The sequence below is a fragment of the Populus alba genome, chromosome 12 (genome assembly GCF_005239225.2).
Source record: "Populus alba chromosome 12, ASM523922v2, whole genome shotgun sequence".
Lineage (NCBI taxonomy): Eukaryota > Viridiplantae > Streptophyta > Magnoliopsida > Malpighiales > Salicaceae > Populus > Populus alba.
In genome coordinates, this window is record NC_133295.1 from 8,905,862 (window position 1) to 8,933,041 (window position 27,180).

The 27,180-nt window shown below is 30.9% G+C and overlaps 3 protein-coding genes and 1 long non-coding RNA gene across 4 annotated transcripts; all 4 read right to left on the reverse strand.

Moving 5' to 3' along the window:
- Positions 1-1,642: 1,642 nt before the first annotated feature.
- On the reverse strand, positions 1,643-6,777 carry LOC118029006 (probable xyloglucan 6-xylosyltransferase 5). The gene is made up of 2 exons (XM_035032764.2): positions 5,046-6,777; positions 1,643-3,067 (listed from the first exon to the last, which is right to left on the reverse strand). Exon 1 carries the CDS (start codon positions 6,436-6,438, stop codon positions 5,080-5,082), a length of 1,359 nt encoding a protein of 452 aa, XP_034888655.1. The 5' UTR covers positions 6,439-6,777; the 3' UTR covers positions 1,643-3,067; positions 5,046-5,079.
- Positions 6,778-7,215: 438 nt separating this feature from the next.
- On the reverse strand, positions 7,216-9,384 carry LOC140954371 (uncharacterized). The gene is made up of 6 exons (XM_073403703.1): positions 9,374-9,384; positions 8,912-9,259; positions 8,672-8,795; positions 8,078-8,407; positions 7,884-7,994; positions 7,216-7,793 (listed from the first exon to the last, which is right to left on the reverse strand). The coding sequence occupies exons 1-6, from the start codon at positions 9,382-9,384 to the stop codon at positions 7,299-7,301; spliced, it is 1,419 nt and encodes a 472-aa protein (XP_073259804.1). The 3' UTR covers positions 7,216-7,298.
- A 231-nt stretch (positions 9,385-9,615) lies between these two features.
- On the reverse strand, positions 9,616-12,003 carry LOC140956201 (uncharacterized). The gene is made up of 3 exons (XR_012171323.1): positions 11,830-12,003; positions 11,688-11,741; positions 9,616-10,016 (listed from the first exon to the last, which is right to left on the reverse strand). It is a non-coding gene; the product is annotated as an uncharacterized lncRNA (long non-coding RNA).
- A 7,123-nt stretch (positions 12,004-19,126) lies between these two features.
- On the reverse strand, positions 19,127-21,508 carry LOC118029005 (pentatricopeptide repeat-containing protein At5g61370, mitochondrial). Its single transcript, XM_035032763.2, has 2 exons — positions 19,618-21,508; positions 19,127-19,398 (listed from the first exon to the last, which is right to left on the reverse strand). The coding sequence occupies exon 1, from the start codon at positions 21,260-21,262 to the stop codon at positions 19,805-19,807; it is 1,458 nt and encodes a 485-aa protein (XP_034888654.1). The 5' UTR covers positions 21,263-21,508; the 3' UTR covers positions 19,127-19,398; positions 19,618-19,804.
- Between the last annotated feature and the right edge of the window lie 5,672 nt (positions 21,509-27,180).

A 27,180-nucleotide genomic window follows, 5' to 3' on the forward strand; every position in this document is an offset into this window, starting at 1 on the left:
TTTTTGCACAATTCGGTCATCAAAAAATTCCTTTCCAAGAAATCTTATTTCGTTTATTATGCTTAGTAATTTATTAGCATATTTTTTTTATGTTTTTTTATCTCCTTCCTTTTTTGCATTTTAAATTCTCTAATTAAGTTAAGAGCTTGTATATTTTTAGTCCTTTCATTGTCCTAGTATTCTTTTTTAAGATAGTCCCAAATACCTTTTGCATATTCCAAATTCATGATTCTTGTGAATACTATATTTGACACCGCAACATAGAAGCAAGCTTTAGCTTTGGACTTCCTTGTCTTCTTTTCCTTATGTATCTTTAGTTGAGTGATTATTGGATTTGCAAGTAAATCAGGTACAACATGGTTTTCTTCTATAGCTTTTCAGATATCTAAAGCTTTAAGATGAACTGTAATTCTGATGGCCCAAGTTTCATAGTTATCACCATTGAAGATTGATGGTGAACCGTTGAGAAGATTGAATCAATTTCCATTTGTGGTGTTCTTTTTTATTTTTATTTATAGTTTGAATAGTTTGTGTTTTGGTTCTCTCAACTCAGAAGTCCTTCAAGATAATATAGCTCTTATACCAATTTGTTAATTGTTTTACATTAAATGCAGAACATGAACATAAATAATAACAGAATGAAGAAAAATAAGGAAAATGATTTTTATTGATTGTAAAACACTCTTAAATAGAGATAAAATTTTAGTTTGCAACAAAAATTATAAAATTTAAAAATTACATAAAAACAAATAAATCAAATACAATCAGATTTATTCCTAAAGACTTGGGCCTTGTTTGTTTCCCGGAAAGTAGTTTCCGGGAAACCATTTTCCAAACTTTCCTGTGTTTGTTTGTCATTAGGAAAGTTGGTCAACGGAAAACAATTTTCGGTCAGCGGAAAAGACTTTCTAGTCAACGGAAAACACTTTCCGGTCAACGGAAAACACTTTCCGGTCAATTTTAGTAAAAAAAAAAAATTGACTTGGTTTTCAGCGGAAAAGCTGTGTTTGTTTTCCGGAAAGTGGTTTCCGGGAAAGCACTTTCCAAACTTTCTTGTGTTTGTTTGCCAGTAGGAAAGTTGGTCAATGGAAAACACTTTCCAGTAAAAGAAAAATTTGGCTTGGTTTTCAGGAAAGTGTTTTCCTGAAAATTTTGAGGGGAAAACACTTTCCGAAAGTTGTGAAAAATTTAGAAATGTCATTATTTGCTGATTATATCAAATTTGATCCTCAAACTTTTGATTACTATATATATTTTGTTTTGAATATTTATTTTTTAATTTCATCTCTTAAAATTTTATTTTTATATTAACTTTGGTCCTTATTTTTATAATTGCTATTTGCTTTTTTCTTATCATTTTTTTATTGAAATTTTTTATTTATCAAATTTGATCCTCATTCTTTTGACTGTTACTTATTTTATTTGAAATAATTTATGAAATGTTGATTATTATTATTTTAATTTCTTCATTTTTCATTTTTTTAAAATTTTTTACATTTGATCCCTATTATTTTGATTATTATTTGTTTTATTTGAGATAATTTATTAAATTATATATTTTTTTCAATTTCATTATCATTCAACTTTTTAATTTGTAAGATTTGTTTCTCATTATTTTAATAAACTTGAGAAAAATAAAATATTAATAAGTTATTTTCCAACTCATTTTCCATGACATAACCAAACACTGGAAAGTGTTTTCCAGTTCATTTTCCATAACACTACCAAACATCGGAAAATATTTTCCCGGAATTCACTTTCCAGGAATTCACTTTCCCCGGAATTCACTTTCCAAAAGGAATTCACTTTCCTGCAAACAAACGGAGCCTTGGTCTTCAAGTAGAGACCTTCAACAACAAAATCTTCTAATCTTCTGCGGCAGCAACGTCTCCTGATCTTCTTCAGAAGGTATTTTTTCAACAATTCTCTCATATTGGAAACTTTCAGGGAAGGTAAGAAACTGATTACGAATTAAAGAACTCATTGAGTGGTATGTACAAGTTATTTCATAGAGCTCTTAATGCATTGGAGCGAAATAGAGTAAAAATAACTCTAAATTTGAAGTATATTTAATAAAAATGAATCAAATCAACTTTAAAGAAAGAAAGAAAGAAAGAAAGAAAAGATGTAGCATAAGTAGAACCTATTTGGATTAAATCAAAAGTTATTTTTAACTTTTTATTTAAATTTTAACTCAGTTCTATAATGTAAATTTTTTTTTTTTTTTGAAGGAAAGATATAATATAAGTAGAATTCATAAATTAAAAGCTAAAAGTTTTTATTAAATTAGAATCTTAAATAACTTTGTAGATAAAGCAAAAAATATTCAAACTAAGTATATTTATAATTTTTCTATGAATAAAAAGTTAAAAAAAGATACCTCAAATTAATTTGCAAAAATATATCAAACAAAATCTAAATCTATGTATATCACACTGGCTACATGTGAGCTTGATTGTATTCCATCTGATGATTTCCCCATACCAATGAATATGCAGTTAATGTTGTTTGTTAAAAGAAAGAAAAAGAAAGTCCTGAAACAGGCACTCGAAAAGCATGTCTTTTTTGCAAATTCAAGTTGTTTGGAAGTATAATAACAGTTATTTTTTAAAATGTTTTTCATTCCAAAATACATCAAAATAATATTTTTTTTATATTTTAAAAATCATTTTTAACATCAGCATATTAAAATAATTTAAAAACATTAAAAACATATTAATTTAAAATAAAAAAATCAAAATTTTTTAAAATTCCAACTGTAGTGCCAAATACTGATAATTATTCCAGCATGGTCGAGGAGGAGAACCCTTATCACACAAAGACAGATTTTTTTGCCTGCATGTCCTATTGAATTATAAGCTAGAGGTCTCTTCACCCTTTTTGGGCCATGGCTGCATGCTTCCAACATCTGGCCATGGCCATAAAACTTTCAATGGGAACTCTTTCTCCAACACTGGAAGGCAAAGCAGAATAGAACTGTGGATGCAGGATGGTTTAGAAATGACATTACCTGGTTCCTTCTAGTCACCAAATACTCTTACCTGCCAAAACCTTCATTATTATACGCCTGAAAGAATAAATGTACAGCATTAATTATAAGTCGAATGGAACAGAGGACTGCTGCAACTGAAAATGAACTACTCCAAGACAATAGAAACAACATCCTTCTTTACCAGCAAATCTGCTCCAACGGACAAGGTAAACATCTGTGTTATTAGTTATTGAAAATTGTACTTTCCTCGGGACTCTATCAAGTATAGTTAAGATTCCCCTAGCAGATCATTTCTGAGACACTGTTTTTGTAAATGAATCACGGAGTGGTTTGGGTGGTGGAAGATCTAATCTACCACAGCATCTCCAGTGGGAGAATCTTGCCGGCTTCTTTAGGTCCCTACTCCCCAGACACTCCTAGCTTTTGCTTCGGTTAAAATGTAAGATAAAGCCTCTCCAAATATTACAATGGTATTTAAGATGCATGTACATCCACATGTGACTTCGAGTATATAAAAAGCATGCACACAAGATCTATCTTAAATTTTTGGAAACATTCTATAAGTATGTGATATATATTCACAGGAATATGGCTATTCAATGCGGGTATGTTGCCTTAGTATAAGTATTCGAGCTGCACAGGTTCGTATGGACCGATTTTTCACTAAATCATGAGGGCACACAACCTTCAGGAATCTTACAAAAACTGTATGCATGTTTATGGACTTCAAAAAGAAAAAGAAAATCGGTTAATGTGCAGATCATAGTATAAAATAGATATTAGCAAACTGTTACATGGGTAATTTTCCTATTCAATGCATCTTATAAAATCCGATGTAGATTTGTATATTTTTGCAAAGCATCAATGGAATTGAAGTAACAACAACCATATGAAATATAACCACATAATGAAATCTCCATGGATTTGTATATTTTTGTATAAATATCTTATGTAACCACATTGAGAACAGTCTAAAATATGAGTAACCCAAATCAAACTCTTGAGAAAAAGAAAAGGGAAATGTAGAGATTTCCAAGGGCCAAGCAACTAAACAGTTGACACTGCTCTCTGAAGGATACGTTTGCAATCTATCATACTATATTGAAACTTTTTCATAGGAAAGATCTAAGGTACTTAAGTAGAGCTAGGAAAACTCTAAACCACATGGCTTGGGAAAAGAATGCTATGGGTAACAGACGGATGAATCAAGGCAGGGAGTTCTGTATAATAGCAGCACATCAAATGCCTTTATAGTGCAGAAAAATAAAAGATCCCCAGGCATACTTAATTAAAGTTTAAATGTCCATGTTTTGCTGTCAGTGGAGAAAAAAAGTAGCTCGTTTTGTCATAGGAAAGCTTTCAGGAAGAGGTTTTGATGACATGCGCCATTGGAAGCACCTTTGATGTTGAGATGGAAAAGGAATTATAATTTAATTGATAAAATATTAATGCTACTGAAATACATGGTTCCAATAATAATTTCTCTTTTATAAACAGTAACAAAAGGCACTTTCAAATGAATAAACTCATGCTTTTCCAAAATACACTAAACTGATTTTTTTCAACAAAAAAACAGCACCCTAGAAAGGTATGATAACTAAGAGCTTTTTGGAATTGTGGTGGGTTTGCCATTTTCGCTAACTGAATCGCAAAACTCCCACCAAAATTCTGTCAACAGATCCATATGCCAATTAATAATGAACTTCGCAAACAAAGAAAAAGAAAAGGGATGAATTTGTTGACATTTCAATTCAACAGAAAGGTAAGAGACAAATGAAAGGAAAGGAAATCAAACAGAACATGCCATTGATAAACTAACAATAAAAAATGACAGGAAGATAAACAACAAAAGGAAACAAAAGACAGCAGTTTTGATTATAATTTCCCCCTTAATTGATCACTCAAACATAGCAGAGAAAGAAATTCAAGTTAATAAAAGAATTCTACCCTGTTGTTCTCGGAAGCAGAATGGCGACATTATAGAAAGCAAAAATTGATTGAACTGAAAGTGTTATCAAATTTAAACCAGCCTTTGACTGAGAAATTACATTACCTACAATTATGACATATTGAACACATTTCACTAGCTAGCTTCTTGATCCACTGTTGCCATGAACTGGACGCCGAATGTCAAACTGGTCTACGTACTCCAATGGAGTCACAGTCTCATTCCTAATTCTCTTGATCTTAGGGCTTAACAATCCCCTATGACCAAATCCATACAGCTTAAGGACCTGGTTATCAGCAAAATTGAAAGCTCTCTCCATGCTTCTCAAGCACCGCTCAACTGGATAATCCCCATAGCTCCCACAAGGTTTGCACCCAACAAAATGGGTAACAAATGGCCACCTCTCATCACCCAATCCTGGATGATACTTTTCAATCATCTCCTCATACCGATCCACCAAACCTGCCCAATACCCGTGCAAATAATACTGATTCTCAATATAAACCTTATCCATCCACTGATCCTTCTGCGAAAGCAACAAGTAGATCAAAGCTGACTGATCATCTGCCTCAAATGCTGGCCTTCCCTTCAAATTGGCAGTCAAAATCTTGCCAGCCTCCTCTCTAATGGGCCCTTTAGGACCCATGGGAGCCCAGGCATCAAGCAAATCCAAACTCCACTGACAATTTCTAAACAAAAAACTCCCAGTATTCAAGGCAATCCAAGACTTCTGGTCAAACAACAAATCAGGATAGCCATGAATCACCAAATTATGCTTATCATACTTGGATAAGGGGATCTGAAACACCATATCAGTAAACATTGCATCACTATCCAACCACCAAATCCATTCGATTTCAGGGTGGGACAACATCAATCTCCTGATCATTGGCAATTTCGCCCAATACCCCGCAAGTTCCTTGTCTAAATGAGCCATATTATAAACGATCTCAATCCCATGAATCCTACAATAATCAATCTTATTCTTTATACCTTTTAACAAATAATGATCTCCAATCGAGTTATCACACGGGTTCGGTGGAGACCCGGTTAAGAGCAAAATCCGAGGCTTGCCATTGACAGAATTTGGAAATTCTGGGTTTTGACTCAACCATACCTTGCGTTCCTGGTCCCAATTGGATATTTTGGGGCCTAAAGTGTAGGTGGCATTGGGGTTGATATCCAAGTCGGCAGGATCATCAGGGTCGTTGTCGGATCGGATCTCTTTCAGGACCCGATTTGTCTCTTCGATTAGATTCTTGTTCACAGCGTCAGCGTCGGAGCTACCGAGGTTTCCAATGCCGATAGTACCACGTAGGACGAGGATGGTAACGAAGCCGCAGAGGATTGTGATTTTGATGTTGTTGAATGTCTTGTTGATCTGCCTCCCCCGTGAAAACATTGTACGAGCTCTTCCGTTGGCGGTGGTTGTGGGTAAGCCTCCAGCTGCTCCACCGCCGCTAGCTCTCTTTTGAGCAGTGAAGTTGTCTAGTCCCATATTTTTGTCTCACTGTCTCTCTAAATTCTAATTCTAGTTATTACTATTAGGGTGTGTTAGAGAGAGATATCCCAGTTTCGCTTTCTTCAATGTGGATGGATTATGGTAGTGAAAGCAACAACAATAGTTTATTAATAGATCTGGTCTGGAGAACATTTGATATTTTGAAAGTACGTGTTGTCTCTCTCTCCCTCTCAATGTTTTTTTCTCTATCAACTTCTCCTCTATCATCTAAAACCCTAGCTTAGCTTTGCTTAGAGGACATGGAGTTGGAGGTGGCCTTGGTCGTGCTAGTGCTGCTGCTGGGCGGAGGTCACTACTAAAAAATATGGTAATTAGCAACGGACAATTCCGTTGCAAATACAACTGAAATCCGTTGCTAAAACAATTTAGCAACGGAATCAGCAACGGCACAAATCGGATGCAGATTTGTCGTTGCTGATTTGTTTGCAACGGATAAATCCGTTGCTGATTTCGCAGCAACGGAAAATCCGTTGCTTATTCATGCATCAGCAACGGACTCTCCGTTGCTGATGCACGCTGATGCCTGCATCAGCAACGGATAATCCGTTGCTGATGCAGGCATCAGTTGCAATCACCAACGGAGAATCCGTTGGTGATTGGATTATTATATTTTTATTAAATTAATTTTTATTTATTTATTAAAATGATTTTTAATTAATTTATTTATTTATTTATGGGTAGTTTACAAATTGTAGAATATATATAACCAACATAAATTAATATTAACAATAATTAATAAAAAATAGAATAAAAATAATATTCATATTATAAAAATTTAGTTAAACTTGCATTAATACAATTAAGTTCAAATACAAAAAAAACAACAAAAGATACAATTATGGTTCTGGTTGCGAAGACGAACCATGATATTGTTGATCAGGATATAAAGGTCGAGGTGTAGGTCGATAAATTGGTTGAGATGTGGGACCCATAGATGTCATTATTTGAGGAGCCATATGTGGCGGTATTGATGGAGTCAAAGGTGATGGCATACCTTGATCAATATTTGATGTCCCGCCATGATATCCAAGATTGTTCACAAGATATTCTTGCATGGAATCCATCTGCCGTTTCATTGCAAAAATCAAATCATCTTTTTTCTTTATCTCCTCTTGCAATGCTCGATATGATGAACTGGGATATGATGACTCCACCGAGTAGGAATGTGATGAAGAGCTTGGACTAACTATAGATTTTGGCATACGAGGTGCACCATATACCCTACCCTTTGTAACTCCTCCTGAAGCCGCACACCAAGCTGCTCCATCAAATGAAGGATGATTTTCCCGATCAGTTCCATACTTTGAAATCATCTCCATTTTATAATTTTCCTACAAATAAAATACATGCAACATTAAATTAATTTGAATGTTAAATAATACTTGAGTTATATTAAGAAATAATCAAATAAAAATACATACAACCACTTTTTTTGACTTGTTATCGACGAAGCTACCAGACTGCTTGGTACTTTGATGCAAAGCTGAAAAGACATCATCCCATGGAGGTTCTTTTCCACCAGCTTCCTCTTGCTTTCAAGATTAATAAATATTATAAAAGATAAATTTATAAATTTTAATTCATTATCTTAAGCATAAAAAAAATATATTCTTACCATGTTAGCTCGATATGATGCAAATGACACCGTTCCTCCAGAATGAGTGCTTATTTTGCCATCTGTTTGGGATAATCGATTCCTCCTAGCAGATTCAGACCTCCTTTGAAATTCAGGGGTGGACCAAACATCTTTGATCATTTGATTCCAATCATCATTGTTTATCCAGGTAGGACCTTTATCAAGGCAATCTATAATATTTGTTGTGTTTTCTTTTGCCATGGCATTCTTGCGAGCTCGTGTCAATTGTTGATTCAAAGCTATCCTAGCCTTATCTTCCCAAATATTACGAACAATCGACTCATCTTCCTCAGAAAAGGAATATTTTTTCTACCAAATAATATATATACCAAGTAAAAAGAGTGCACAAAATTTCAAATTATATAAATAATTAATCATATTGTGTTATCTTGTTCAGAATTTGCAAGAAAATGTAATAACTAAAGAAATTAAATGATATTAAAGAGTAAACAAGAAATAAGAACAAATTATAACACAAATCAGTCATAGCTATTCAGTTGATAATTTTCATAATGCTACATTAAAGTGATCAAAATTAAAAAGAATATTATGGCAATTAGTGTTGGTTCTTACCTTAAACTCTCTAAAAAGTTCATCCCTGCACATGGAATCTACTTTTTCCCAAGAGTGCCATGCTCCCTTAAAATTGGACCTCAAAATATCTCCAATTGCACGTCCACATGATGCATTATTGAACCTGAAAATACATAATAACAAACTTATATTAAACAAATAATTATACAATAATAAGTGATTTTTTTCATACCTGAAAATATAACCTTAATCAGTTAGTTATTAAAAAGTTGAACTTACTCTGTTGTTCCATACAAACAAAGCTCTTTTTTTCTTGTTATTGGATCCATTGGCGTGTCAAAACCCTTCCTTTTCACAATTTGATCATAATTGTATGGAGAAGATGTTGAACCGTGATATGATGGAACACCATCTTCATCCTCATCACATACACCTCTCACATTACTACCGTCTCCCTCATCTGCATCTCTAATGTTCACATCATCATCATCACCATCAACTCTCCCATGACTCCCATATAAATTATGTCCTCCATAAACAAGTTGGTTATCTCGAGAGAAACCTCCTTGAGTTTGAAGCAAATCCTGAAAACGAAATCCCTCACAATATTGATATGCATCAGTAAACCTTATAAATAAAGCACATGAAAAGAGGGGATTTGATTATTAAAAAAACAAAAAAACCTACCTAACTAATTAGAATATGGCATATAATTTAATGACCAAGCAGACTGGTAATTGCTTGATGTCCATAGATGTTGGTTCTCAAAACTCAAGAATTGTTTTTTTTCTTATTATTATTATTATTATTTCTATGTTAAACTGGTTATACGTGTGCTCCCATTAACATCCACACAGTACTGTAGTCTTCGGGAATTCCAATATAAGCTTGGAAAAACGAAAATCACCCACAGATAGTGTCCTTTGATGGCTCAACAAATAAAGCAAAAGAGATTGGTGCTATTAATTGTTGCATGTGCATCAATAAATCAAGAATCTTGTTTGGTCTTATTTCTTCCTGAAAAAACGTTGCTTTAGGTCTCTTTTATCTTGAAATTATTCAATCCAATTCTTATTTATTACTACATGAAATGGAAGGAAAAACAATTGACGTCTGTGCTTTAATATACAGCAATACATTCATTAATTGAAAAGATTGCTTTAATTTACAGCAATACATTCAGTAATTGAAAAGATTACAATAGGCATGCCCAGTAGACAAATTAAGCATAATCTAATTAAGCAACCATCAAAAAATGGAGCAAAATAGACTTACCAAAGCCCCAATAATCAATGGCCGAAGGTGGAGATTTCCTTGTTGCAACCCAATCAGACTTAACCAACTCTATTGATTTATATTGTGATCCATTAAGCCATTCATATTGCTGGAAAAATAAAAAACATAAACAGTATGTTAAACCCATCCAGCTTTATCAATTGCTAGTCTTTAAAACAAATCTAAGTTAAACTATGAAAAACAGAAAGCATATCCAAGTTAAAGTACCGTTTAGTTTTCATATTTTCATGGCAATTGTCTTCTCATAACAATTTTTTTTCTTCTAAGATCTAACCTAAAAACAGAACACTTGAGACTCATAACATGATCCATGGTTTCTTCTGTTCAGACTTGAAACGACAGCAAAGATGACTGAAATTAAAGGCTTTTATAATATCATTATATTTTGCATTAATTTGTCGTAATCTAATTATACAATATTATTATATTTCATTCTAATTAAAAACTATCACTTATAATAATAAAAAAAATCTATATTCTTTACAGTTTTTTTTGTCTTAATGTAAAGAAGTTTACGTTATCTGTGATGAAATAGTTTGTTTCTTTCCATTAAAGTAAAACAGTCACTTCAGAATCCAAACCATTTCTTGTCCTAATTATTTTTTTAATTTTTTGCTTTATCGATAAATCAGTAGATTGTGCCTACATTAAGCCACTAATTAGGATACAAACAGAATCCAACTAAAAGTAGCAAATGGAAGACAAAAAACAGAACATTTAAACATCAGTACTTAAATATGCATATTTAAATTTTGATACAAGAGAATCAATACACACCACTTAATCAATGCATAGGTATGTAGACTCAGTCAAATGAAATAAACCTAAGGTATCTAACAGGAACCTGAAACACAGAAATCAGTAACCTGATTATGAATCTGCTTAACTTCAAAAAATTATCATGTGAATTTGGTTTGATATTATGATAGAAGAACATCATCAACAATCAATCTTTATGTCTTAACCCAGCTTCGTTTTCAAAACAAAAGGCATCAGATCAGCAGCAGATAAGATCAAACAACATAATGAAGAACTACACTAATGCACTAGTATTGACAGAGATTATGGTAATGTTATAATATTTTGTCGCGCGTATTCATAGAATTCATTCTCCTCTCATGGTTTAAGAACACAAATTACTAAATGAACAAAAACAAACACTACTCATGGTTGTATCTTGATGTCAGAATACCATGCCCAATCAACTGCTATCAAATTCAATAATACAGTACCTGTAAGACCTAAATTCTAATCTGAAACCCTTCATAACTTTCACTATTTCGAGTGTTATCAAGCTACTTTGACTGGAAAAGTTAGTTGCTCTAAAAAATTATGTTGTGACCCGAGAGACAATGGGAGCAAAGGTGATAAAAGCCTTGTTTTTGTTTAAAGACAATTATATGCCTAAGGAGATGAGAAAATGTGGAGATATAACATTGGATCTTACAAAACAGGAGTTTGAACAGAAAAAAATCATCCCACTTACACGATGATATGAAGGTATCTCATGGGGGAAAACAACTATCTACTGGCAAAAAGAAACCAAAGGGAAGCAAAAATGATTATAGCTCAACTGCTGGGACATTCAAATATTTATGAACCGTAACCCTAAAAATTAAATTGGGGGTTTTTGATAAATTTTCAATTACACATGCTTAATTACGTTATAGATCATGGTAAAAACATTTCATAAACACCTATATTATCGAATTAATAGCCTAAAACCATTATTCAAAGCATTGAAAAAAAAAAATGTTACCTGTGTTCTTGAGTTACAGGTGACCGAGATCGTTCGACATGACAGAAAAAAAACCTGAGATTGGGAAAGTTGGGTGAAAAATTTTTAGTGCAAGTTAAATTGCAACAAACAAAAACAAAAACAAAAACCATTAATTACTTACCTGAACTATTGAAGAAAACCGTGAAACACCCAACCCGTTTACAATGAGATACCTTAAACCAGCATGTTCGATGGTGATAATGATGGGTCTGGTTCGATTTTGTTCAGATGAAGGAGAAGAATTAGGGATCCTGAAGACGCGAAGAAGATGAAATGTTTGGGAAAAAGGAAAATCAAATCGATGAAGAGAGAGGGTGATTTTTCTACACTTATGGATCGATGTTCTTAGGGACGAAGGAGATCGACTGGAAGAGTGGAAGAGTGGAAGATCATTAATTTTCACCTGTTGGTTTTGTTCATTTGGTCTCGATCTGTTTGCATCTCGGTGTGTGGGGGAGAAGTTGGTGCGGATCGATTTACCAAAGCCAGCAAAGAATAAACGGTTGAGATTTTATCCTTGGAAATGTTATCAACGGTCTTCGTAAATTTGGTTTTATATTAAAATTTAATTAATTATTTTTTACTTAGCAACGGAAAATCCGTTGCTAAATTCAACGTAAATTTTGCAACGGATTTTCCGTTGCTAAAATCCGTTGCTGATATTAAAAAACTAATATATGTGTAATCCGTTGCAAATCTGATACTGAATTTAGCAACGGAATTATCCGTTGCTAAATTCCGTTGCTAATTGCCCCTCTTTCTAGTAGTGGGTGGCGATGGGAGAGAGTGAATGTAGGACAGGAGACTTCGTGATCATATATTTTTAAGAGCCGGCCGCCGTGATTTTAGCTGATAATGTAAAGGCCGGCCGCCGTGATTTTGAAAAAATTAATTTAAAAAAATTTATATAGTTTTAAATTTTGATACAGTAATATTAAAAATACATTTTAAAAATTAAAAATCTATTACTTTTATACTTTTCTAAACAAAGACATTTTAAAAAGTAAAAAACGAGTTATGTATATTATATTTTTATTTGTATAATTAATTTTTTTTTCAACACACAATAATATTTCAAAAAATAATAATTAATTAATTATCAATTATCGAGTAATAAAAACCAAAAATACATAATAATCGATTTTAATGTATTATTATATTATAACATTATAATGTTATCCTTCTAATTTGTTTTTTTATTTATTAAAATTCTATTTATTTGAAATATAAAGGTTTTTTACCTAATTTATTATTTATTACAAATATTAACAATATCTATATTTCATGTTAAATGAAATCTCTTTTTGAATATATATATATATATATATATATATATATGATTTCAAATGAATTGATTTATTAAAAAAAAACATGTTCTTTAAAAGATATTTCTTGTGTCAAATACTTTATTGTTATTGTTTCATTCTACAAGAACTTCAAGACCGATTCTCTAAAATTTTTTATGGATATTCTTCAATGTCCTAACTATCCGAAAGGTGCAAAAGAGATTAATTATTGCTGGAAAATTTCTTAGGAATCCTTGTTGTAATAATATCTTGAAATTAACAACGATAACTTGGTACATGAAAAGTTTTAAAATCATCATATAATAATATAAAAATAACAATAAAAAAAAAATTGTTGGTTTTCATAAGATCTCAAATATAGATTTCATTTTCAATTATTAGTCAAATAACTCTTTGGTGTAGGTTCTTAATTTTACCCTTTCTTTACATATTTTTCCTCGATATTGAGTAAATTATAATTTTAAGTAGTTTTAAATGTTAGTACCTTAGCATTTTAAAAATTATAAATTAGTTATTTTACCTTTATTCATCATTGTTCTTTCACTCTACATTTGTAAATAGACTCAACCATATCATAAAAAAAAAATCAAATAATTAGAATGAATATAACAAAAATTTTAAGATTTTTTATATAAGAATTTTAATTCATTACTCTTTATATAATCAATTTATATTTCTTTCCTTTAATTATTGAAAATACCTAAAATTAGAATGACTAATAATAGATTCCACTAGATACATTGTTAGTGTTATATTGTAGATGTAGATATGATTCTGCTTCAAATTAGTAATAAGCATTGTTTCGTAATTAATGTTCATATTTTCAAGCTAAAAGATCTAAGCATATTCTAAAAACTCTTCCAGAGAAAATAGACAAAAAAAATTTATTCTTGAAAGAATCAGGTGCATCCAAAGCAACAACTTAAAAATCACGTGATCAAATATACTTTTTAAAACCATAGGCTCACCTAAACTTGCAAATATATCAAGTTAAAGCCAATTTGCAAAAATAACCTTTAGTAATAAGGAGCTTGTGTTAAGTTTTTTAATAGACTCAAACTTATATGGAACTAACAAATTGATATGAGTTGATGGTTCTTCCATATTCATCAATAATTTAGAATTTTGAGTCTCTCAGGAGATGGCGAAAGCTCCAAAATATTTGAGATTGAGTCATTAGACTAACTTCTTTTCAAAACCTCTTTTCCTTCATCTTTGGGAAATTTTCTATTTAAATAGGAATGCTAATGAATCTTTATCTTATTATTTGTTCTTTCAAGAAAATGGAATTACATTCTCTTATTTCCTTACATCATTGTTCAGGTTATAAAATCCAAACAATTATTAGCCTTTAATAAAGGCAAAAGGATGATAAAATATAAGGTCACAATGAATTAAACACACATAAAAAAAACCCAACAAATTATCATAAAAATAAAAAATGCCATGTGAAAGAAAACAATGTGAGGAAAAATAGTTATGATCATCTCGAACTTAGCAATGAAAAACAACATAAATAGTGAAAGGAGTGATTCAGTTGAACCTTGACAACAAATAACATGAAAAAAAACATACATGAGGAGCAGTTTAACTTAGATGATCGTATGTAGCAAATCCAATTTCAAGAAGAAAACTAAATCCTAAGCAAACATGAACCAATTTAAAGTCGTACATAACATTGGTATAAGAGCCATTGGAACAATTAAGAGTTGTCAAAAAGGTTAAGAAAACAAAAACCTTAAAGGATATAACTAAAATTTATATATAAAGACATTTAGAAAATATAAGGATTAAAAAATAGCTAAAAGGGCAGGGATAACAACCTTTGAAGAAGACAAACAAAAAAATGAATCCTCATAAATCTATGATTAAAATAGGACTAGAATACTCTTATTATGTGTGTGTGTGTGTGTGTGAGAGAGAGAGAGAGAGAGAGAGAGAGAGAGAGAGAGAACGAGGAGGGGGGAAGAGGTATTGTGTGCTGTCTTTTATTTATTTATTTATTTAGGATCTGTGTAATGTATGAGATGAGAAATGATGAATATATATAATGGATTTTAAGACAACATCTTATTTGGGGTATTTGAACTTAGTTTGGAAGAATCTTAACATTGGATTGGGAAATGATCAAAATAGGACTAGGATACTCTAATTTCTTTTTTTTTTCTTTTAATTTTTTGACCTTTTGATTTTCAAGTTTTTTTTCTCACTCTCTTTACTTTTGCTTGTCTTTTTTTCATTTCTATTTTTCATTTCACATGATTTTTTGCATAGGATACTTTGATTTCTTTTTTTTCTTTTAACTTTTTCTCCTTTCGATTTTCTAGTTTTTTTTCCCTAGTCTCTTTACTTTTGCTTGTCTTTTTTGCTTGTCTATTTTTTCATTTCACATTATTTTTTGCACTCATTTTTTTCTCTCTTTTTTTATTTGTTTGCTTGAAACCAAAAAATATGTAAAATTGCTAAAAAGTTATTTAAACAATTTTAATTTTAAAAAACTAGCTAAATTGTACCAAAAATGCATTTGTTTTTAGAATACATTGCTTTCTTGTCTTGGGAGGGTAAAAAGAGTCAATTATTTTGTTTTCTTTTAATATCTGGGGTTATGACTTTATACGTAATATGTATTCTGGATATTAAATTTTTTTATTGACATTAGAACGATTAGCTTTTACCTGATAAAATAATAATCTCTTTACCAAGGAGCAGTTTCTTAAACCATAGACAGACCAACAATTAGAAAACATGACAACACCTTAGATGTTATCAGACAACAAAACAATGTAGCCTACCTTAGGTAAAGTGTATTTGGGGTGCTAATACATTCTCTTTACACAATCAGTCCCCGTACCAGATCTCTAAGACCAATTAGGGTTCCTAGTGACCAAAATACTAAGTGACGACTCCCATTTCATTTTTCCACTAATAAAAGACAATAATTCCTTGTCTCCCTGTATTTGCTAAATAGAAAGATAATATAACACAATTTTAAGAGTTGATGTTTTCACCGTAACGCCGCACATGTGCAACATCCAAAATGGCCACCGATTGGAGAATGATCATAGGCTAAGATCTTTGGAATAAAGAGTGAAGCGGGATTCAAGTAAACCTTACATTTCTTAAACCATACACCATCTCGTAGGTGCAATGATTGATTGAGTGGAGAAGACCTTTTCTGTAGCATATTTTTATAAAAAATAATCCTTGTGGACCTCCTTTTGAAGCAAGGACCATCAATCTGCCAAGGGTAATGAAAGAGACAAGAACTAGGATTGAACTACACGGGATAAGAAATCTGCACCTTGATTTTCAAGCCCGCGTTTATATTCAATCTTGTAATCGCAACGAAGCAATTTTGGCAGCCATCGTGTCTATGTAGGAGTATTTATCCATTGCTTCAACAAATACTTAAGACTCTTCTGGTCTGTGCAAACAGTAAATGATCTGCCCAGCAAGTAGGGATGTAATTTCTTAACAGCTTCAACAATGACCAACATCTCTTTCTTATAGGTGAACAAAAGCCAAGGCTGACCCTTTTAATGCTTCACTAAAATATGCCACTGACCAATTATTATGGGTTAGAGTTGGTAGAAGTGTAGAAGTTTGAAAGACATCTAATGGTGTAGTTAATGCTTTTTTGAGTTGTCTAAAGGCCATCTTTGTTGTCTCTGTCCAATGAAAGTCGTCTTTGTTCAAAAACTGTGTTAGAGGGGTTGCTATACCTCCAAAATGATGAATAAACTTCCGATAATATCCAATTAAACCAAGGAAGCCACACATTCTTTTTACTGTTGTTGGTTTCGGCAAATCCAACACAGTTTGTATTTTCATTGAATCAATTGATACACATTGTTTAGAGATTTGATGCCCCAAGTAGTCCACCTGTAAAATGTCGAAACAATATTTTTCTTCTTTTGCAAATAAAGAGTTAATGGACAAATGAGTAGTATAATTTACAAATGTATAAGGTGGTCTTTTTATGATTTTGAATACATAAGGATATCATCAAAAAACACAAATAAACGTTTGAAAATAAGGACATAAGAGCTCATTTATGAGGCTTTGGAATGTTGCTGACGCATTAGTGAGGCCAAATAGCATCACTATAAACTCGTAATAACCTTCGTGAGTGAGAAAAGCTGTTTTAGGAATGCCTTCCTCTCGTACTCTTATTTGATGGTAGCCCAACTACAAATCCAATTTGGAGTAAATTTTTAATCCATAAAGCTCATCTAATAATTCATTAATCACAGGACTAAGATACTCATCTTTTATTGTGATATCATTCAAAGCACAATAATCTACTCAGAATCTCCAGGCTTTATCCAGCTTTTTCACTAATAAAACAAGGGAAGAGAACATATTGTTGCTTAGCCTTATCAGTCTAGTTTACAACAGCTCTTGCACCATTCTTTCAATCTCGATTTTCTGATAATATAGATATCTATAAGGCCTCATACTTATTGGTCCGGTTTAAAGTTGTAGTGGAATCTGGTGGTCATATGTCATTGAGGTGGTAAACCAGTAAGAGCTGCAAAGACTGAAGAATATTTAGCCAATAGTGAGCTCATTTCAGACGGGTAAGAAGGTGACTAGGCATTTTTTTGTTGGTATTATTTGGAAGAACAATTCAACACCCTGCAATCCATAAAGCTCTTTGTTATACAAGGTTATGATGCTCGTTGGTCTAATTCCATGAAAAATATGAGAGGCACCTCCTTCTTTGAAAGACATGGTCAATTGTTTATAATCCATCTCTAACCAAGAGTTTCCAGCCATTGCACTGCCAACACTAATTGGCATGTTGCAACAGTCAAGATGTAGAAATTAGTTATGACTGGATATCCTTTTATGAAATTATGAGTGTTGCCACCATCTATTAGCAATATTACATTTTTATTCTTCAGCTTGCCTATAACACGCACAATTTGTGGATGGTCAGTTCTTGTCATGGTGTGGAAAAAAGTCTCAGGTATGACTTCATTCTCCACTAATTCGAGTTGGCCATTTATAGTGTCCTTACTGTATATGATTGAAGAATCCTAAATCATAAACAATTGTGGTTGTTGGCAACAGTGTCCTGGAATAAACTTTTCATCACAATAGTAGCATAAGCCCTTCTCTCTTCATTCTTGTGCCACTTGATTAGTAATTTTGCGAAAAGATGCTAGTTGGGCATTGGAACCAGTATTTATTCTGTGACTTTATGATGGCCCCAACACTCCAGCCATGGGTTGGGTGATGCCTTTGCTATCACTAAGGTTGGTACTGACTATATTGGGAGGGGGGCTCTCTTGTGCAATTGATTCCTTTCCTCAATCAATCTCACCACTCTTATGGTATTTGCCAAGGTATAGGGTTGTTTAATTTTAACATCCAAACGAATCTCATCCTGAAGTTCTGCAATAAAACAACCAATTAAAAAATTTTCTGGCGGGCCATCAACTTGATGTGAGAGTCTCTCAAAAGCCTTTTGGTATGCTGCCATCATCGTGTTTTGTTTAAGATGAGTCAAGTTTTCTGATGGGTCCTCATAGTTGGTTGGACCGAATCATTGTTGTACAGCCTTGATAAACTCATCCCATGTTAGAGGTCCGCGAAACTTGATCAACCACTTATACCACTGTAAAGCAATGCTCTTTAGATAGAAAAAGGTCAGTTGAACCTGCTAGTTTGGCACAATATTTTAAAATGTTATAAGTTCATCCAGTTGGATCATCTCCATTAAATTTTATAGCTGATGGTTATTAATGAGGTGAAGGTGAGTTAGCTATTGGTGTAAAGACTCTATATTAGCAAAGGGGTTGATTTAAAGAGAATTAGTGTTGAGGTTACGAGTAGCAAGAAAAGCTTCAAGTTATGTCAATACCATTTATAAGGTACGTAATATTAACTTGATCAAAGCTCAACTCATGTCGAACTAGGATTTCCTTCACTTCAGTGTGAAACTTCGTGTTTGATTTACAGCAAGCATACATGGTCGAAACTAGGAATAACAAGGAATGACTAAGAATAACCTGGCTCAAATATCACTGATAGAATTAATTTACGGAAAAGGAAAAATAGAGAGAAGTAGTATGTGATTGGAGTTAATTTTAAGCATTTCTCTATTAAAATATCCTTTGGCATTTATAGCCACACAATATATAACAGAATTAACAAACAAATAGCAAAGAGTTACACCACTATTCCACTTCTAACCAATAACTACTGAACCACGTTGTTGCCCACCCCGCACCACTACATGTTCCTGCAGCTTGATCTATGGCATGATCCCACGTTTTCTTGGGCATATCTCCTGGGCATGATCTTCTAGCCACGTTCTTGTGCATATCACACATCACGTATCACGTCAGATCGTATTTATATATCTTCAAAACGGACTGTTACAGCAAATAATTCGTATTTATGAAGTTGGGCTAAGAAAGGATGTCCGAAAGTAATCTACTGGACAGTACGATTTTTGGATCAAAGAGAACAAATCATTTAAAATAATGAGAAAGCATAATCTCTAACTAAAAACTATTAAGGGATTTGTGATATGAACAAGGCACTGATTTTTTAAGCAGTTTTCTCTTCTAATATATCTTCCTTCTTCTTACTTGTGTTTATCTCGTTTATCTTGTCGAGTCTTTGAATTCTTGTCTGTGCTTAAGTAGTTAAGCTTGACACCATCCTCTTCTTGTCTGTGCTGTTAAGTTTTTAGGCTTGACCTCGTACTCCACGCAACAACAAAGCTATATGATATGAACAGACATTGATTTTCTTAGAAATCTCTAATCATACTTCTCAATTCCCCCTGCTTTTCTTCTTCACCTTCCCCCTTTCTCGTCTTGACTTGGGCTCGAGTCTGGTGATCTTGTTTCTGCTGAATTTCTCAAGCTTGACATCTTCTTCCACCTTCCTTCTGGGCTTGAAAACCTCAGTGATAGAGGGATCCAACAGATCACTGGAGCAGCTAACAGAGACACCCATAGCAGTGGCCTCTTCCCATAGCTCTCTACCCCTTTCAAAATCCCCACCTTTACAAAGCTTTGGTATCAAAATATCATATACAGGCCCGTAACCACCCAACGAGCTTGTCTTCATTCGTTCAAATAACTCAAGGGCATAACTCACCCTCTCAACTCCACAAAGAACACCAATCAAATTATAGTAAAACTTGCGATCTGGCAGCAGCCCCTGTCCAATCATCTCATCAACTATCTCATTTCCTTTACCGAATCTGCCAGTCAGATACATCACTTTTGCAACAAGAAAATAACTAACCCAATCAGGAGCACAACCTGTTGTTTTCATTGTCTCAAGCATCCTATACGATTCCTTGACTCTTCTTGCTCTCCCAAGACAAGAAAGCAATGTATTGTAACTAATTGAGTTTGGCTCAATCCTATATGATCTCATTTCCATCATCACATTCAAAGCTTCAGGGACAAGTCCAGATGGATTGCGTTTAAGATTTCTTTCGCAAAGGCACTTGAGAAAAGAATTATAACAAAATAAATCTGGGATTAACCCATCTCCCTTCATCTCTTGGATAATCTTTCGAGCTTCCTTCACGTTCTCCTGCACGGACCACCCATACAAAAGACACCTATAAACAACACAAGGCTCTAAACCGGTTATCTTATTATTCTTATGGTGCAAAAACACTCCTTGTGCTTTCTTAGCATGCCCTTTCGCACAAAGAGCGCTTATAATGGCAGTGACAGCAAAACCATCTTGTGGGCACTTGAACTTTTCCAAGTTCTTGAATATACCCAACGCCTCATCTTCTCTCCCCAGTTTAACCAAAGTCTCAGCTACAATAGCAAAAGTTTGTGGGTCCATTACGCGGCCTTCCTTCCTTAAATCCGAAATCAAAATACACATTCCTGTGTGATCCTTCTTCTCGGCCAAAACTCGAATGACATGATTGAAATCATCATCTTTCAGTTTTTCAGAATCCAAAACTTTATTGGACCATAGAAAAAATCTCAATATTCTTCTAGAAGGAGCCTCATGTTTGCAGGAATTTATAATTTGTGTAACAAGAGGAAATGTTAACTGACCTTTAAATTGATTTAAACTCAACTCTAAGTCATCCAAACCACCAATCCAGCTCGAAATAACTTTACACACTTCTTGCAGCTCAAGTGGCAGTTGGTTATGCTGCTGCTTTGTGGAATAGAAAGGAGGCTTAGATTTGTTAGTTTTAACGTTTTGGAACAAAAAGCCAGCCCATCTTGATTTCCAGAAGCAATGCATCTTTCTTTTTCTTTGAGGAAATTCCCCGAACAACTGGTGTGTGTTAAAACTTAAGATCTGTATTGCTAGCCTCCTTGTTTATTATTTTTTAAACAGTATCTAGACTGGAAGTACAGGGTAGGGAACTGGCCAGGAAGAGGAGGGAGGGAGTGTGTCCGTTTTATTTGAACGAGTATTTTATTTTTTAGGCAGCAGAGAAAATCATCCTCCTCAAGGACCGAGGCTATGTTGGCACGAGGGAAAAGACTCTTTCTTCCAGGGTGTTTAAAAATGTGGTTGCTGTTATTTTTAAAAGTGTTTTTCATTCAGAAAAACATGTCAATAATTTTTTTTTTTTTTTTTTTAAATTATTTTTGAGATCAGCACATCAAAATAATTTGAAAACATCAAAAACATATTAATTTAAAGCAAAAAAAAAAATTTTGAATTTTTTAAAAAGCACTTTTCCACCACAACGCCAAACACCCCCGAATTTCTATATGATAAATCAAATTTAGGAAGGAAAAAATCGTTAAAAAGGGAAAATTTTGATTCCCCCCCCCCACAGTTTTTTACTTTCACTTTACATTTTTCACAATAAAACTATATTATCTAATGATTTTTAAATTTTTATTTTATTTAAAATTATTATATATATTAAGGAGAAATTTTATAGTATTTCAGAAATAATCGATAATATTTTATAGCATTTTTTTATAATGATATTGGTGCTACCGAGGGTGTTGATGCTAAGGGTGTTGAGATTAGTTAGAGTAGCATGACTTAATTATGCCTCTAGTAGCTAGCACTTTTTAAGTCAGGAGTCGTACTTGATTAATTAACTACTGGAAATCTGGTTGAGCAGAAGTACTCGCCTCACCATGCTGAGTTGTTACATGTTTAAACTTGGTTATATCAAATTTACCTGTTATGAAACGATCTGGAATGTCTATAACAAGTTAGGGAAAGCACACTAAAGATTTTTTTTATTAGATTCTCATAAACGACATTAAATGATGAAGCATGAAAATCAGAAGTATTTATAGGATAATGTTTTTAGTAGTTGAATCATAGATTGGTTAAGTGTCTTTGTAAATAGCTCATTTCTCCAATGTTATGATAAACTTTCTTAATAAATGCTTCTGGATACTTGCAAAAAGTGCTCTTAGGGTGTTTGAGGACCCTTCGATGATAAAGTTGGCAATTTAATAGAGAAAAGGTGTGATAGATATATTTAAAGAGCTTTTAATTTTAAGATTTTGATTGTCTTTGTGTTGAAATTTATATCTTATTAATATGAGAAAAAACTTGTCATTTACTTGGTAATTCAGGAGGTATTTATAGCCTTAAAACCTTGTTTTTTTCTTGGGTGGAAGAGCTAAAGATTAATTTCACCATGATGATATTTATGAGGGACAATATATCCCTTACATGAGCATTAATAATCTCTTGAGCTCTGGTTTACAGCAAAGCACATTATTTTTCTTGGGCTTGAGTGTTTCTACATAAACCTTTAATTTTTTTTTGGAAACGTGTAAAAAATATTGGGCCTATGACCATTATGGGTTTGATGCCAAAAAGAGAGAAATCTTAATCCGTGATAAAAATATTTGAAGAATTTATTAGGAAAATATTTTACTAGGCTTTTTATCTATTATAATATATTACAATATTTGTATTATGCACAAAATTATATTCTTTATAACATATACATGATGTGTGCGTAGGAGAGATACAATAAATTTCTTTTTCTTCAAACCAATCATAAGCCGTGTAAAAAAAGATGTTTACTTAACTATTTTTTAAACAATGATTGCAATTTAAAGGAGAAGATCGTTGTGTATTATATTTGTGTAACATCCTACGTGGATGTAGTGTAACTATTATAAATATAAATAGAATAAAAAAATTTGGAAGTATATATAAAAAGTAATGAGCTTAATTTCCATGTTTAATTAAGAAAATGTTAATTAATTCCTGAGGTACAATGGAAGAAGAATCCAGGCATGGAGCATAAGAATAATTCCTGAGGCACAATCAGATGCAGCTGACATGGGCAATACATACAATGTTAATACATTCACAAACCAATTGATATAATTTTGTAGTGGAGCATGCCTAATTTTTGTCCCAGATTTTTTCAATAAATACTAAAAGATAACAATGTTTTATTATCCATCTTTTCACCGTTCATCTAAATACAAATTATTATAAATTGAAACAGTATAATAATAACATTATTTTTCTAAAAAAACTTGCTATGCAATGAGGGATAAGATTATCTCTTTGAGGGATATATTTAGCATTCAAAAAATAATTTGAGATAAAATGGCCCGTTCAGATTTTTTGAGTTATAATATAAATATCAATTTACCTTTCAAGGCATAAAATTTTAACCTTTGAGTTAAAGGCTTTTAATGATTCTTATTCTTATTCTTATTAAATTTGAAGAAAAAAATTATTACTATAAGAAAAACTATAGATTTGATTTGAAATATAAAATTAAAAATTATAAAAACTTGGATCAGACATGTTTAATATTATTATTAATAATATAAATATTATTAATTTCATTATTATGAGTATAATTATTAATAAAAAAATTTAAAAATATTATTACTATTAAAAAAAACATAAATTTTATTTGAAGAGTAAAATTAAAAATTATTATTATTATTATTATCATAGATAAATTTGAACAAAAATATTATTACTATTGAAGTAAAACAATAAATTTGATTTGAAGTAATTAAAAATAATAAAAAATTGGGTCGGTAAATTTAATATTATAATGAATATAAAAAAATATTATTATTTGTATTAAAATTAAAATTATTATTATTATTAAAATAAGTATTAATAAATTTTTTAAAAAATATTGTTACTATTGAAAAACAACCACGGATTTGATATAAATTGTAAAATTAAAAATTATTATTATTATAACTATTATTTATATAATTATTAATAAATTTGAAAAAATAAATTATTACTATTAGAAAAAAATAGTAATATGATCACACCTAGGGTTCACACAGTCACACTTTATGAACTAGGATCTGACAAAGAAGCTAAATCACAATAACTTTGATCTTGCAAGAGCACTATACCCAAATAACTTGGGTCAGGCAAGGCAGCAAACCCAAGTTAATAATCATCATTATTATTATTGTTGTTGTTGTTGTTGTTGTTGTTGTTGTTGTTGTTGTTGTTCTTATTATTATTATTATTATTATTATTATTATTATTATTATTATTATTATTATTATTATTATTGTTGTTGTTGTTGTTGTTGTTGTTGTTGTTGTTGTTGTTGTTGTTGTTGTTGTTGTTGTTGTTGTTGTTGTTAATATTAATTTTTTTAAAATATATTATTATTATTATTATTATTGAATAAAAAATCATGGATTTAATTTGAAGGGTAAAATTAAAAAACTATAAAAAGTTGGGTCACACATGTTTAATATTATTTTTAATATTAAGAATATTATTATCATAAATTTGATTTGAAGGATAAAATTAAAAAAAAAAGTATTATTGTTATTATTAAAATAATTATTAATAAATTAAAAAAATATTGTTACTATTAAAAAACAATCATAGATTTGATTTGAATGGTAAAATTAAAAATTATTATTAATATTATTTATATAATTATTAATTTTTTTAAAAAAAACATTTTTACTATTAAAAAAAATAGTAATACAATCACACCTAGGTGTGGCCATACCACGTCTCAGGAATTAGGGTCTGACAAGGATACCAGATCAAGATAACTTGAGTATGACATGTAACTTAGGTTAGGGAGAGTAACCAGACCCAAGTTAATAATCATTACTATTAATAATAATTATTAATAATGATTGTTAGTATTATTCTTATTATTACTAATAATAAATTTAAAAATATATTTTTATTATTAAAAAAAAATATATAAATTTGATTTGAAAAGTAAAATTTGAAATTATTATTATTATTTCTTTTTATATGATTATCAATAAATTTTCTAAAAATATTACTATTATTAAAAAAAACCAATATAATGACACCTGAAAATAGGATATGGATTAGACTCCCTCGCTGTCATCTTTCATATTCATGTGTCTAGAGAGAGAGAGAGTGTGTCTATCTCTATGGACTCATGCTTTTCAACTTTGAATCTGAAATAATTTTGATATGTTAATTTTAAAAATTATTTTTTAAAAATAAAAAATATTATTTTAATATATTTTTAAATAAAAAAATATTTTCAACTGTAATCATAACTATAATTTCAACCAAAAGAGTTACACTATAAATAACCCAAAATATATATAAAAAAAAACGCCAGGATTTGGATCCTTAAATAGTTAAATAAAAATCATTAGAAAACTCTATTACTCGGGCATTGTTCCTATTAAAAAATAAATTCAAATTTTCATATTAAAGAAATAAATCAAAATCATGGTTGGATTTAGTACAATTAGATTAATATTAATGGGTAGAACAATGCCTCCCTCTAAATAGGAAAAAGAAATGATTAATTTATCTAAAGTTAGAAAATAAAAGAAATTTAATTAAAATTACTCGGTATAAGTATACAAAATTTATTTTTCTCTTGATTGGGAAAAAAGGTTGATTTTCCATGATTGTAAATTTAATCAATATTAAAGAACCAGAATTCGTTGATTTTTTTTAAGTAATTAATATTAAATACATTAAATTAATATTATTGGTTAGTACTCGTTTTTTTGTGATTTTAATTTAATTTCTTTAATATTCAAAAACTTGGTTTTCTATTTTTATTTTTATATTCAAAAAATTGTATAGGGGCACAACCCTTTGAAAATCAAGATTATAGAGGCAAAATGTGGCATTAACACGCATTCTGTTAAAGAACAAGAACTGATATATACTATTGAAAGGAATGTAGAACGCATAAAAGATTTCATCAGATTTTTTTTTACCAGAACTACATGATAAAACAAAAAAAATATATGTTTAATGAATTGACTTTTTTATATTGTTTGTATAATATTATGTTTTTGAAGTGATTTTTTATCTAAAAATTTTAATATATATATATATAAAAAGTAATTAGGGACATCTTATTATTTATTTTTTATGAATTATTTTAAAGAAATAAAAAGATACAACTAGATAAAAAATAGATTGAAAAATATTCTTATAAAATAATTTATATAGAGTAACCAGTAGAATATTACTGATTTCATGATTATCATAAAAATTTTATACAATGCATACACTTTTATAAGATTTTGTTAGCTATTTTTAACGAAATATTGACACAAGGAAAACATTGAAATTGTCAACATTCGATTAAATTATCACTCATTTGGTAAAAGAATGTATTGTTAATAAACATGCATAGGGTAGAGAGGGTTTTTAGAGTGAGCCCAAATGCTATGTTACTATGCTAGTTTGTTTGGGAGTATGATTATAATTGTTTTTTTAAAATATTTTTATGTTGAAATATATTAAAATGATATTTTTTTATTTTTTAAAAATTATTTTTAAAATTAGCATATTAAAATGATTTAAAATATAAAAAAAATAATTTTTTATAAAAATAAAATAAAATTTATTAAAAACACGGTTTGCCGTTCCACAGGGAAAAGTTTAAAAATGAGATTAAAATTTACTTTTTGAAATTTAAATTTGCTTACTCTTCTTTCTTTCTTTTTTTTTGGAAAAGATGCGCATCATGCTTGGTGTAATCATTAGCCTGAAAAGTAAGTTTTAAAATTACTCCAAATAATATTATTTTTTTCAAGTCTCCCTCATCCTTTTTGTCTTAAATCTACACCGAATAATTTCTTTATTTATCTATCACCAATAATTGATAATAATTTGATTATTTTCTCTTCCTTAGTAGTATAAAAAAATAACTTTTGTGTTCTTAAAATTACTTATATAATAATTATATTTTTTTTATTTTT

Bases quoted from the DNA above. Each gene is read 5' to 3' on its own strand.
- LOC118029006 (XM_035032764.2), bottom strand. From the start codon at position 6,438: ATGGGACTAGACAACTTCACTGCTCAAAAGAGAGCTAGCGGCGGTGGA.
- LOC140954371 (XM_073403703.1), bottom strand. The intron at 7,995-8,077 runs GTAAGAATATAT...TAATCTTGAAAG, and splicing joins CATCATATCGAGCTAACATG to CAAGAGGAAGCTGGTGGAAA. The intron at 7,794-7,883 runs GTATGTATTTTT...TTTTATTTGTAG, and splicing joins ACAAGTCAAAAAAAGTGGTT to GAAAATTATAAAATGGAGAT.
- LOC118029005 (XM_035032763.2), bottom strand. From the start codon at position 21,262: ATGCATTGCTTCTGGAAATCAAGATGGGCTGGCTTTTTGTTCCAAAAC.